General features: G+C 36.2%; 1 protein-coding gene across 6 annotated transcripts in view; it reads left to right on the top strand.

Moving 5' to 3' along the window:
* CHD9 (chromodomain helicase DNA binding protein 9) overlaps positions 1 to 8,456 on the top strand; it is a 244,924-nt gene extending 236,468 nt beyond the window's left edge. For all 6 annotated transcript variants that reach the window (XM_060289805.2, XM_070044370.1, XM_030832973.3 and 3 more), the window contains 2 exons: positions 2,592 to 2,696; positions 4,996 to 8,456. In XM_060289805.2, the coding sequence (XP_060145788.1) occupies positions 2,592 to 2,696; positions 4,996 to 5,874 (984 nt within the window). In that variant the 3' untranslated portion in view covers positions 5,875 to 8,456. The remainder of the gene's footprint in view (positions 1 to 2,591; positions 2,697 to 4,995) is intronic.
* Positions 8,457 to 13,492: the final 5,036 nt, after the last annotated feature.

Genomic DNA, 13,492 nt, shown 5'->3' on the forward strand with positions numbered 1-13,492 from the left:
AAATAAGTAAGAAAGAAGAAATGGCCTCAGAGTAAAAACAGCAAATTTCTCATTGAATTCCTTCACTCACAAATTAAATTACCCTACATAGGTCACATTAATTCCCTAGTTCTGTCTTGCTCTCTATTAAATGACCTCACTGCTAGTATAAAAATACATGAACTCGGGCTTCCCTGGTGGCGCGGTGGTTAAGAATCCGCCTGCCAATGCAGAGGACACAGGTTCGAGCCCTGGTCTGGGAAGATCCCACATGCCGCGGAGCAACTAGCCCCGTGAGTCACAATTACTGAGCCTGCGCGTCTGGAGCCTGTGCTCCGCAATGGGAGAGGCCGCGATAGTGAGAGGCCCGCGCACCGCGATAAGGAGTGGCTCCCACTTGCCGCAATTAGAGAAAGCCCTCGCACAGAAACGAAGAACCAACACAGCCAAAAATAAATAAATAAAATAAAAATTAAAAAAAAAATACATGAACTCATTTGACTTTCTCAGAAGAAATATTGAAATTGGAAGAAAACTACTTTTAAAATAACAATTGTCTTAATATTATCGTATGCACTAACTCATTAAAATTAATACTGATTTTTCCCCAATTTTGTAGAGATAGCTTATTCAGCTTTTGTTAGTGCTTTAAAGTGATGTCATAGATGTATTAGGGGAAGAACAAGATGACATTTTAGTTGCATTTTACTTAATTTTATGCTTGCATAGATTGTGTTACAAATCTTTGCACTTCATCTTATAATGAAATTAGCATTTCTAGATATGAATAAATTTATCTTAGCCAGTTTTAAGGAAATGGAACCATTTTTTAAATTTTTACTTGTTAGGTTTAACATTAAACACCCTAAATTTTATTTTTCATTGTTGGTAACCTGATAAAAGTCCTGTTCATTTCCTTTAGTTTGTAGATTTCTTTATTGTTCTGAGTTTCTAGAGTGCAGACTTGAGGATTGATCAGTTACTAAGGAAAAGATCCACTTGCTGAATCCCCATAAACCATACAGAGGGCCTCCAGTTTAAACTGGAGCTTAATGAAGGTCATAATAAAAAGGAGATGGCAACAGAAACTTGAGAGGCTAAGTAAAGATTATAGGAAATACTAGATAAGAATACCTATAGGTATTATAACTAGCCATATTAAACCCTGTCTATATCCTAACAAGATATAGTATGTATTCATTCAAAAAGGTGTGGAAAAAGGAATTATTCAAGAAGTGTCTTTAGACTCCAAAGGAACATTAAATTGGTAGGTTCAAATCATTTAAACATTTAAAGGGATATGTATATTTTTATACTTTTAGGGTATCAGTTTACATAATAGATAAGTGCATGGGCTTTTGAGACCTGAGTTTGAAAGCTGATCCTAACACTTACTAGCTAGCTTTAGGCAACTTGTATAACTTCTCTGAGGCTTAGTTCCTTCATTTGAAAAATAGAAATAATACTTTCTCAAATGGATGTAGCGAGTACTAAAATAAATTATGTACTCTAAAGTCCTTAGCACAATAGTTGGTAATATGATAATAATAATAATAGCTTATATTTATTATGTGCCAGAACCTTTGCTGAGGCACTTGAATTATCTTCATAAAACCCTATGAGGGAGGTGTTGTTATCTCCATTTTGCAGATCAGAAAACTGAGGTTCAAAGAGATTTACTGATATACCCTAGTTCATGTAGGTGGTAAGTCTGACTCCGAAGGGTATACTCTTAACTAGGCTACACTGCCTACCCAACATAGTAATTTCACAGTAAACGGTAGTTATTTATTTTACTGTTCCAGTAACTCAAAAACATTTAAGGGACTTCCCTGGTGGCACAGTGGTTAAGAATCCGCCTGCCAATGCAGGGGACACAGGTTCGATCTCTGGTCCAGGAAGATCCCACATGCTGCGGAGCAACTAAGCCTATGTACCACAACTACTGAGCCTGCGCTCTAGAGCCCACGAGCCACAACAACTGAGCCCACATGCCACAACTACTGAAGCCCGCACACCTAGAGCCCGTGCTCCGCAACAAGAGAAGCCACCACAGTAAGAAGCCTGCGCACTGCAACGAAGAGTAGCCCCCGCTCGCCGCAACTAGAGAAAGCCTGCCCGCAGCAACAAAGACCCAATGCAGCCAAAATTAATTAATTAATTTTAAAGAAAGACATTTAAAATTTACATTAGCACATGTTTATATAGTATATTAATGGTTCTTGTGGATTGTGGTAGTCCTTTTTAATGTAATAAAGATTGTCAAAAGTGGTTCAACGAATACATGTGTTTTAAAAAAATAAACTCTGGGGCCTCCCTGGTGGCACAGTGGTTGAGAGTCCGCCTGCCGATGCAGGGGACGCGGGTTCGTGCCCCAGACCGGGAAGATCCCACATGCCGCGGAGAGGCTGGGCCCGTGAGCCATGGCCACTGAGCCTGTGCGTCCGGAGCCTGTGCTCCGCAACGGGAGAGGCCACAACAGGGAGAGGCCCGCGTGCCGCAAAAATAAATAAATAAATAAATAAACTCTGTACAGCACAGAATAAAAGCAAGAAATGTCTTCATATTTAATAGTGCTTTTAAGTGTCTAACGATCTGTTTTTCATTTATAGGTTGGAGGTGCCTTTGCTCCCCCTCTGAAAGATTTATGTCGGTTCCTGAAAGAAAATACAGAATATGGAGTAGCTCCTGAATGGGGAGATGTTGTTAAGCAGTCTGTGAGTATTTCATAAATAATAATTCAGACATCATTTTTAAAATTAGATGCCATTTAATTATAACTTAGATTAAATTTTAAGTTAAGAATTAACAAAATAGGGCTTCCCTGGTGGCGCAGTGGCTAGGAATCTGCCTGCCAATGCAAGGGACACAGGTTCGATCCCTGGCCCAGGAAGATCCCACATGCCATGGAGCAACTAAGCCCATGTGCCACAACTACTGAGCCCATGTGCCACAACTACTGAGGCCCACGCGCCTAGAGCCGATGTTCTGCAACAAGGGAAGCCACGACAGTGAGAAGCCCATGTGCAGCAACGAAGACCCAACACAGCCAAAAATAAATTTATTTTTAAAAATTAACAAAATATTCCAAGAATATGTGAAGGTATTTTTTAGTTCATAATTTTTGTTTTGCAGAATATGTTACAGATTTCTCAGATGCTGTTGAGTTAGAATGCAGAATCAATATATGCTGATTTGTGTTTATTTTAATCTCTAAGATACTATTTGAGCAATACCACAATGAATAGTCAAAGATACTGGGCGGCACGGGCGGGATTCTCTGGCGGTCCAGTGGTTAGAACTCTGTGCTTCCATTGCATGGGGCATGTGTTCAATCCCTGGTTGGGAAATTAAGATCCCATGTGCTGCACAGCGTGGCCTAATTAATTGATTGATTGATTGATTAAAAGGCATATTAAGAAAACAAAGATGGGGAAAGATATATATATGTAAGGTTATTCATCATAATACAGTAATAAAAATTGGGAATATACCAATGGTCCATCAGTCTATTGAAAAACTGCAACTATTTTAAAAATTATATCTTAAAAGAACATCTAATGACAAGGGAGAAAAAGTTCACAGTGTTGTTAAATGGGGTAGTAGTTAAGCTCTTGGAGTATCAAAGCCTAACCATGTGGTAAGTGCTGAATAAATAATAGCTATTATGTCTACAGGTGTCTAAATAAAAAAGACAGGCAGTAAACCTATGTTCAGTATGATTCTATTTTTTTTTTTTTTTATTTTAGAAAAGAGGTGAAGAGAATTGTAAAATCTGTTTATATGCACAAGGGGAAGATGGAAGCACACATCCTGAAATGTTAGCAGTGGTTATCTCTGAACAGTGAAACTATGGATGATATTTTTATTTGTATTTTTTTGTTGTTGTGTTTTCTGTAGTGAACCCTAATGCTTTTGTAAAGAGAACAAATAAGTTGATCAGTTCAAAACAAAATTTTAAAATAGTCCCATGAGAGTCTTGTAAACCACTGTCTAGAGCTACAGTGTCACAAATGGTAGCCACCGGGCACATGTGGCTATTGAGCACTTGAAATTTGGCTAGTCTGAAGTAGGAGGTGTTGTAAGTGTGAAGCACTGTTTCTGGATTTTGAAGGCTTAGTTTGGAAAAATGAATATAAAATATCTCAATAATATTCATAGATGACATATTGAAATGGCAGTGTTTTTGTTATGTTAAATAGACTATATTGCTAAAATTTGTGTCACGTATTTTACCTTTTTTTAATTGTGGCTACTAGAAAATTTTAAATTACATACGTGGCTTACATTATTTCTATTAGACAGTGCTGGTCTAGTGGTTCTAAACTCCTAAAACTTTTAGGAATTTTCGTTCATTTGTTTGTTTTTTACTTCTAGGAGTTTTGAGCCTGAGAAAATCATGGGAGAATTTCAAGAAAGTAGCATAGGTTGCCCTCCATTGCCCTGGACTTGGTGCTTCCCAGTGTGCAGGTGCTACTGCTGTTCTGAGCCAAGTGATTTTTTCCCCCCTGTCGATTATCTTTTTTGGTTTGGCTCTGTCTCCTTTACTCCCAAAGTGATAGTCAGGAAAGAGTCATATGAAGCATCTCATTTTAATCTTTACTTACTTCTTCTGTCCTTTGCTTATTGTTCTTCCAGATTAGAAGAGGGGCACTCCTTTAGTCTTCTAGAGCAATGGGTGATGTGAAAAATATAAGGGCATGGCAGTAGTAACCCTCATGAAAAAATTTCTTCGGACCTTCTGTTTTCCAGAACTATTCTACTAACTTATGCCTCACAGTGTAAAAGAGGGCCAGAGACCTCTTTCTGCCCTCTTAAGATAAAATGAGAAAAAGAGCTGTTTCAAGCCACTACTTATACTAAGATGAAATTGGGTTATCTCTCTCGTAATTGGTTATATCAATACAGAATAAGTTTATGAATGATTACCTATTTTTAATAGCTTATTTGTATCACAAACTAATAGCTATTGATTTTATTTGAAAATGGTTATTATTGATGGATTTTTTTTTTTAGGGATTTCTTCCAGAAAGTATGTATGAACGTATTCTCACTGGTCCCGTTGTGAGAGAGGAAGTAAGCAGGCGAGGGAGACGGCCTAAAAGTGGAATTGCAAAGGCCACTGCGGCAGCAGCAGCTGCAACTGCCACCAGTATTTCAGGCAATCCTTTATTAGCCAATGGATTACTTCCAGGTGTGGACCTCACAACTCTTCAGGCCTTACAACAAAACCTACAAAACTTGCAGTCACTGCAAGTAACTGCAGGGCTGATGGGAATGCCTGCTGGCCTTTCTTCTGGAGGAGAAGCTAAAAACGTGGCTGCCATGTTCCCCATGCTGCTGTCAGGAATGACTGGATTGCCAAATCTGTTGGGCATGGGAGGACTCCTGACAAAGCCTACAGAATCTGGAACAGAAGAAAAAAAGGGAAATGACTCTACGGAGCTAGAAGGAAAAAAAGAAAGGACAGAGAGCCAAAATTCAGAGAATGGTGGTGAAAGCTCTGTGTCAAGTTCTCCTTCAACATCCTCTACTGCTGCATTAAGTGCAGCTGCAGCTGCCAACCCGTTAGCTCTTAACCCACTATTACTATCTAATATACTTTATCCAGGGATGCTTCTCACTCCAGGCCTTAATCTTCATATTCCAACTTTGTCCCAGTCCAATACTTTTGATGTACAGAAAAATAAAAACAGTGACTTAGGCTCATCTAAGTCTGTAGAAGTAAAGGAAGAAGATTCCAGAGTTGGAGATCAGGAAGACAAAGGGGGAACTGAACCGAGTCCTCTCAATGAAAACAGCACAGATGAGGGTTCAGAGAAAGCTGATGCTTCATCTGGATCTGATAGTACACCATCGTCATCTGAGGATTCAGATTCTAGTAATGAAGACTGATTCCCAGACTGCACTTAAATTATGAACTGATTTTGGATTTTTTTTCTTTAATTATTAATTGTAAATACCCCAGTGTTGAGTGCATCAATAACTTACTGACTGAACATTTCAGTTATTTGTTTAGAAGTGCAAACTGCTTTCAGAGACGTTTTGCATGTAATATTTCTTAAGATTCATAAGTTTCTGAACTCGTATGTACTATCAAATACATAAAGGTGTAAAATTACAACAAAAGGCATTATAATTTTGTTGGGGGTTAATTTTATGAAAATTATGCTCAATAAGAGTTGTATATTTAATATATTTGCAGTGAACACAGAATACTTTATGCATATTACTGATTTAATTTGAATATAGTTTTACAGCCTCCTTGACACCTATAATTTACAGATCAAAACTCAGCAATAATTTGGGCAGCTAATGAATGTCATGAAAGCTGTAGAATCTACATCACCATCCATTGCTTTAATTACATGAAAATGCTCTAGTGTTGTGATGCACTGCTGATATTTCCAATTCAGGTACAAGTGTGTTTTAAAGAAGAAATAAGTTTCCCAATCAGCCAATTTAACTGGCTACCTGTTACCTCAGCTGAGTTAGTTTAGGAAGTTTACATTCGTTTCTAATTCTATACTTGTTTTCAGGGGTTTTTTAAACACATCCTATATATCATGTTAATCTGGCAAGAAATATGACTTGCTTTTTGCTGAGCTTAACTCTTAAAATCAGTAAAGTCATGAAATAATCCTGTGTCATGTAACTTTGGCACCCTCTAGACATATTAGTTTCAGCTCTTCAAAGTTTGGCCTCCTATTAGAAATAATTGTCTCAGATGAGTAATGTCTGTTTCCAGGGTTCAGAAAAGGCAAACTCATGAAATGCCACTGAAAAGAACTTTCAACACAGCATACTTCATGTAAAAGAAATTGTTTGTTTGCTTTATTTGTGTAGATTTCTATTTGTGTTTTACGTCATGGAAATATTCCGGAATTAACAGATAATAGGGTAAAGTAATATGCAGATAGTCTCAATTCATTTTGAGTTTCTACGTATAAGCAAACTAAATGTTGCCCAGAATCAGTGTTGGGTTATCAGTTTATATTAAATATACTGAGTTGCCCATTTTGAAAATGCACTTTGAATAATCTCAAAAAAATATACGTTACTCCTATGAACCACAAAAAATGAAGCCAAAGGCTTCTGATCAATTTCTTAGAACCCTTTACCATGTAAAATTTGTCTGTTTGATTTGTGATACAATTTCTCCTGCTAAAGCTGCTATTATTCTGACAAGGTAGAGGTCCAGGTTCACCTTCATATACATTTAAAGCAATTAGAACTGAATTGGAAATAAAATATCATTTACATCCTAAGGAGAGACAAGTGTTAGCGTTTTTCTGGTACTTAAAAATAAGTCAGTGATAAAGTTTGCGAGGGGAAAAGTACCCCACTTCTCTCCCAGAGAAAAAATAACTTTTAGTATGTTTTGATGGAACTCTATTGCTTTGTCATGAATTAAGCAAGTATATTGGATTTTCCAAGACCTTTACCAGTAAATTATGTTTCTGTATGTAAAATAACTAACCCCTTATTAGAGAGACAGTGTTATATGTATTTACAAAATTATATAAGTTCCATTGGGATTGTATTGATTTTTGTATTTTCCCAAAATAGTACTTTGAATTGATAGTCCTTTATGCAATGTCTTAGCAATAGTCACTATAATGCCCTTCCAGGAGAAGTGGGTAGTAATTCTTCATCATGAAAATGATATATTACATATTTAGTATCTTCCCTTTGCAGTATTGCACCTTTGTTTAACTAGAATACACCTATGAGATAGCCAAAGTTTTTCAAACACAGTTAACTTAGTTTGCCGGTAAAGTATTACAGCACCATCCACATTTCCCTTCTCTCCCCCTAGTTATACCCACATGATCTTCATTCCTTTCTGTCTCCAATTTAAAATAAAGGGGAAAAAAGCCCTAGATCTTGTCACTAAAATCTAATTTATATCAAATTTATGAGATAAAGTATTTTCCTAATTATGATCAAATGAATTTGGTTAACATCTTAGTGATTCTCTTTCTATGTAATAAGGCAGTTGCAGTTTTCAAAGCATTAAGGCTAGTATTAACTTTAAACATTCTCTTGGGTTTCAAGACACTTCTATCTAGTACTGATTGGGGAAAAGTTGTCCAGCTATCAGCTTAAAAAAACATGCAAACATGGTTGTGTAAAGTTAAGGGTTATAAGAAAAGAAATCAGTAGAATTACATAATACTAAAGTTGCAGTTGAAAGGATATCCAAGTATGTGTTGGTAGTTACTAAAAGAATTATAGCTGTTATTGCCTTGTATTTATAGCCCTTGTTTCAGGTTTCATGATTCAAGTCTTAGTCCAATTTTTCTTTTGGACATTGCAATATTTACCAGTTGTGTTTTGTGTAGTCTGAATTTGCTTTCTGTAGTTGAGCAAACGTCTTAAAAAGTCATTTGTAATTTATTAAATTACTTTCTATGATGTTCTATAGAGCAAATGGAAGTTTAATTATTTTTTATTAAACATATTCTTTGACTACCCATGATGTCAGCCTCTGTACATGACAATGTTTTTTTATTTTTATATATAATTTATCTTATTCCAGTTATGAAGGAAACCATAGTCATAAATCTTTAAAAGGAAAGTGGAAGAATTTTTAAGAGACAGAAGTTGGCTATAATTATATCCACAATATTACTATTTCCCGAAGTTTTCTTCCCCTGGACCTTTAAAAATCCTGAAAGACCCAGAGATATACCTAACCTCTTAAAGAAGTCCATTTTGAAGATCAGTAATTATTTTTTCCCTTGGTCTTAGAGACTTTCCTAATTCATCACTGTTGTTTGCAGTGTTTTTTTAATAAATATGAAAGAAATTTGTTTTTCCTCAAACTACAAAAGTAGAACAGTAGAGTCTCATCACCCCTCATTTAACTTGAACACATTCAACTATACTGCCATGCTTTAGAAAACCTTTCTTTTTTGTAAAATATACTAAACTAAGTCAACAGCTTCATCTGGTGCTCACCCAGAGGATCAGTAATATGTTCCACTGCTGGAGGAAGAATTGGCTGTGTTGGATGATTTTGAGAGAAGATACACTATGTATAAAATGATGTATTCTGTATATTTTGAGCTGTAGGAGGGAAAAAAGTGGTTTGGGGGGAGAGTAATTTTTGACTACAAGTAATGTTCACCTCATTCAATAAATTAAGAACTTAATCTCTACATAAATGCAACTTCAGTACAGTAAGCTATTTATTTTAAAATGCAGAAAAACAAAAAAATATTTAAATCATCCATAAACCCACCCTGAAATACTGTTCATGTAGCTATCCAATCTTTTTATATGTATGTTATATACATGTAGTGGGTTGAATAGTGTCCTACAAAAATGCATGTCAACCCAGAATCTCAGAATGTGGCCTTAATTGGAAATAGGATCTTGGCAGATAAAATTAGTTAAGATGCAGTCATACTAGATAGGGTGGGCCCTAAATCCAATGACTGTTGTCCTTATAAGAAGAGGAGAGGACATAAGAAACACAAGGGATAGGGCCACGAGGCAATAAGCAGAGATTGGTGCTGTGCAGCTACAAGCCAAGGAACACCAAGGATTACCAGCAACCACCAGAAGCTACGAGAGAAGCATGAACAGATTCTCCTCCACAGCCTCCAGAAGGAACCAGCCTTGCCAACACCTTGATTTTGGACTTCTGGCCTGAACTGTGGTAGAATAAATTTCAGCTGTTTTAAGCCATCCAGTTTGTGGTAATTTGTTACGTTAGCCTTAGGAAACATAGATTTTCATATTAAATCAGTACTATATGGAACAATATTGGCTGTTTTGCCTTTAATATACTGGCCTCTATGTCAGTAAGTATCTTGCAATGTGATTTTTAATACATATATTGCCCATACAGGTGTAATTTATTTAACCAGGAACCTAAAAATGGACATTTGAGTTTATATATGCATTTTTTGTATCCATCCCTAATGATTTCCTTAACCCCTAGAAGTGAAAATACTTCTGTTTTTAAGGCTTTTGATTTGTGTTGCCAGTGCCAATGACATTAGTAACAATTTATACTATTAGCAGCATACATTTTGTGCATGCTCATTTACCCCAAATTCTTACCAATACTGTGTATTGCATTTGAAATCATCTTTGCCTTTACTAACAGGCAAAAATAACATCTTTTTAAAAAACTGAAGTATAGTTGATATACAATATTATGTATGTTACAGGTGTGCAATATAGTGATTCACAATTTTTAAAGGTTATACTCCACTTATAGTTATTATAAAATATTGGCTATGTTCCCCATGTTGTACAATATATCCTTGTAGCATACTTCATACACAGTAGTTTGTACCTCTTAATCCCCTCCCCCTATATTTCCCCTCCCCCTTTCCCTTTCCCCACTGGTAACCACTAGTTCTCTATACTTTTGAGTCTACATTTTTGTTAAATTCACTAGTTCGTTCTATTTTTTTAGATTTCACATATAAGTGGTATCATACAGTATTTGTCTTTGACTTATTTCACTTAGCATAATACCCTCCAAGGCCATCTGCATTGCTGCAAATGGCAAAATTCCATACTTTTTTATGGCTGAGTAGTATTCCTGTGTGTGTGTGTGTGTGTGTGTGTGTGTGTCTCCACATCTTAACATCTTAATGAATTTTTAAATCATTCTTCCTTTTTCTTAGTAAAAAATAAGACAGGATGTTATAGAAAATCATGGGGAAGAAGAGAGGAGGAGAAGCACAAAGTAAACAACCCATAATGTTGAATACTCAGACATAATTTTTAACTTTTGGGTCATTTTTTTTGCATATAATACGTAATATGTATTATCTTAATAAGAGTGAAGTTAAACTGTACATACCATTTTGTAACCTTTTCATTTACTATATCATAATAATCTTCCCATACCATTAAAGAATCTTTCACAATTTTTTTTATACAGCAGGTTCTTATTAGTCCTCAATTTTATACACATCAGTGTATACATGTCAATTCCAATCGCCCAATTCATCACACCACCATCCTCACCCCACCCCGCCCCCGTGGCTTTCCCCCTTTGGTGTCCATAAGTTTGTTCTCTACATCTGTGTCTCAAGATGTGTCTTCACATCTTGGGCTGTGTCTTCAGCCCTGCAAACCAGTTCATCTGTACCATTTTTCTAGGTTCCACATACATGTGTTAATATACGGTATTTGTTTTTCTGTTTCTGACTTACTTCACTCTGTATGACAGTCTCTAGATCCATCCATGTCTCAACAAATGACCCAGTTTCGTTCCTTTTTATAGCTGAGTAATATTCCATTGTATATATGTACCACAACTTCTTTATCCATTCATCTGTCGATGGGCATTTAGGTTGCTTCCATGACCTGGCTATTGTAAATAGTGCTGCAATGAACATTGGGGTGCATGTGTCTTTTTGAATTATGGTTTTCTCTGGGTATATGCCCAGGAGTGGGATTGCTGGATCATATGGTAATTCTATTTTTAGTTTTTTAAGGAACCTCCATACTGTTCTCCATAGTGGCTGTATCAATTTACATTCCCACCAACGGTGCAATAGGGTTCCTTTTCTCCACATCCTCTCCAGTATTTGTTGTTTGTAGATTTTCTGATGATGCCCATTCTAACTGGTGTGAGGTGATACTTCATTGTAGTTTTGATTTGCATTTCTCTAGTAATTAGTGATGTTGAGCAGCTTTTCATGTGCTTCTTGGCCATCTGTATGTCTTCTTTGGAGGAATGTCTATTTAGGTCTAATGCCCATTTTTGGATTGGGTTGTTTGTTTCTTTAATATTGAGCTGCATGAGCTGTTTATATATTTTGGAGATTAATCCTTTGTCCGTTGATTCGTTTGCAAATATTTTCTCCCATTCTGAGGGTTGTCTTTTCGTCTTGTTTATGGTTTCCTTTGCTGTGCAAAAGCTTTGAAGTTTCATTAGGTCCCATTTGTTTATTTTTGTTTTGATTTCCATTACTCTAGGAGGTGGATCAAAAAAAGATCTTGCTGTGATTTATGTCACAGAGTGTTCTTCCTATGTTTTCCTCTAAGAGTTTTATAGTGTCCAGTCTTACATTTAGGTCTCGAATCCATTTTGAGTTTATTTTTGTGTATGGTGTTAGGGAGTGTTCTAATTTCATTCTTTCACATGTAGCTGTCCAGTTTTCCCAGCACCACTTATTGAAGAGACTGTCTTTTCTCCATTGTATATCCTTCCTCCTTTGTCATAGATTAGTTGATCATAGGTGCATGGGTTAGCTCTGGGCTTTCTATCTTGTTCCATTGATCTATGTTTCTGTTTTTGTGTCAGTACCATATTGTCTTGATTACTGTAGCTTTGTAGTATAGTCTGAAGTCAGAGTGTGATTCCTCCAGCTCCGTTTTTTTCCCTCAAGACTGCTTTGGCTATTCGGGGTCTTTTGTGTCTCCATACAGATTTTAAAATTTTTTGTTCTAGTTCCATAAAAAATGCCATTGATAATTTGATAGGGATTGCATTGAATCTATAGATTGCTTTGGATAGTATAGTCATTTTCACAATATTGATTCTTCTAATCCAAGAACATGGTATATCTCTCCATGTGTTGGTATTATCTTTAATTTCTTTCATCAGTGTCTTATAGTTTTCTGCACACAGGTCTTTTGTCTCCCTAGGTAGGTTTATTCCTAGGTATTTTATTCTTTTTGTTGCAATGGTAAATGGGAGTGTTTCCTTAATGTCTCTTTCAGATTTTTCATCATTAGTGTACAGGAATGCAAGAGATTTCTGTGCATTAATTTAGTATCCTGCAACTTTACGAAATTCATTGATTAGCTCTAGTAGTTTTCTGGTGGCATCCTTAGGATTCTCTATGTATAGTATCATGTCATCTGCAAACAGTGACAGTTTTACTTCTTCTTTTCCAATTTGTATTCCTTTTATTTCTTTTTCTTCTATGATTGCCGTGGCTAGGACTTCCAAAACTATGTTGAATAATAGTGTCAAGAGTGGACATCCTTGTCTTTTTCCTGATCTTAGAGGAAATGTTTTCAGTTTTTCACCATTGAGAATGATGTTTGCAGTGGGTTTGTCATATATGGCCATTATTATGTTGAAGTAGATTCCCTCTATGCCCACTTTCTGGAGAGTTTTTATCATAAATGGGTGTTGAATTTTGTCAAAAGCTTTTTCTGCATCTATTGAGATGATCATATGGTTTTTATTCTTCAATTTGTTAATATGGTGTATAACATTGATTGATTTGCATATATTGAAAAATCCTTGCCTCCCTGGGATAAATCCCAGTTCATCATGGTGTATGATCCTTTTAATGTGTTGTTCGATTCTGTTTGCTAGTATTTTGTTGAGGATTTTTGCCTCTATATTCATCAGTGATATTGGTCTGTAATTTTCTTTTTTGTAGTATCTTTGTCTGGTTTTGGTATCAGGGTGATGGTGGCCTCATAGAATGAGTTTGGGAGTGTTCCTTCCTCTGCAGTTTTTTGGAAGAGTTTGAGAAGGATGGGTGTTTGATAGAATTCACCTGTGAAGCCATCTGGTCCT

This window comes from Globicephala melas, chromosome 19 (genome assembly GCF_963455315.2).
Source record: "Globicephala melas chromosome 19, mGloMel1.2, whole genome shotgun sequence".
Classification (NCBI taxonomy): Eukaryota; Metazoa; Chordata; class Mammalia; order Artiodactyla; family Delphinidae; genus Globicephala; species Globicephala melas.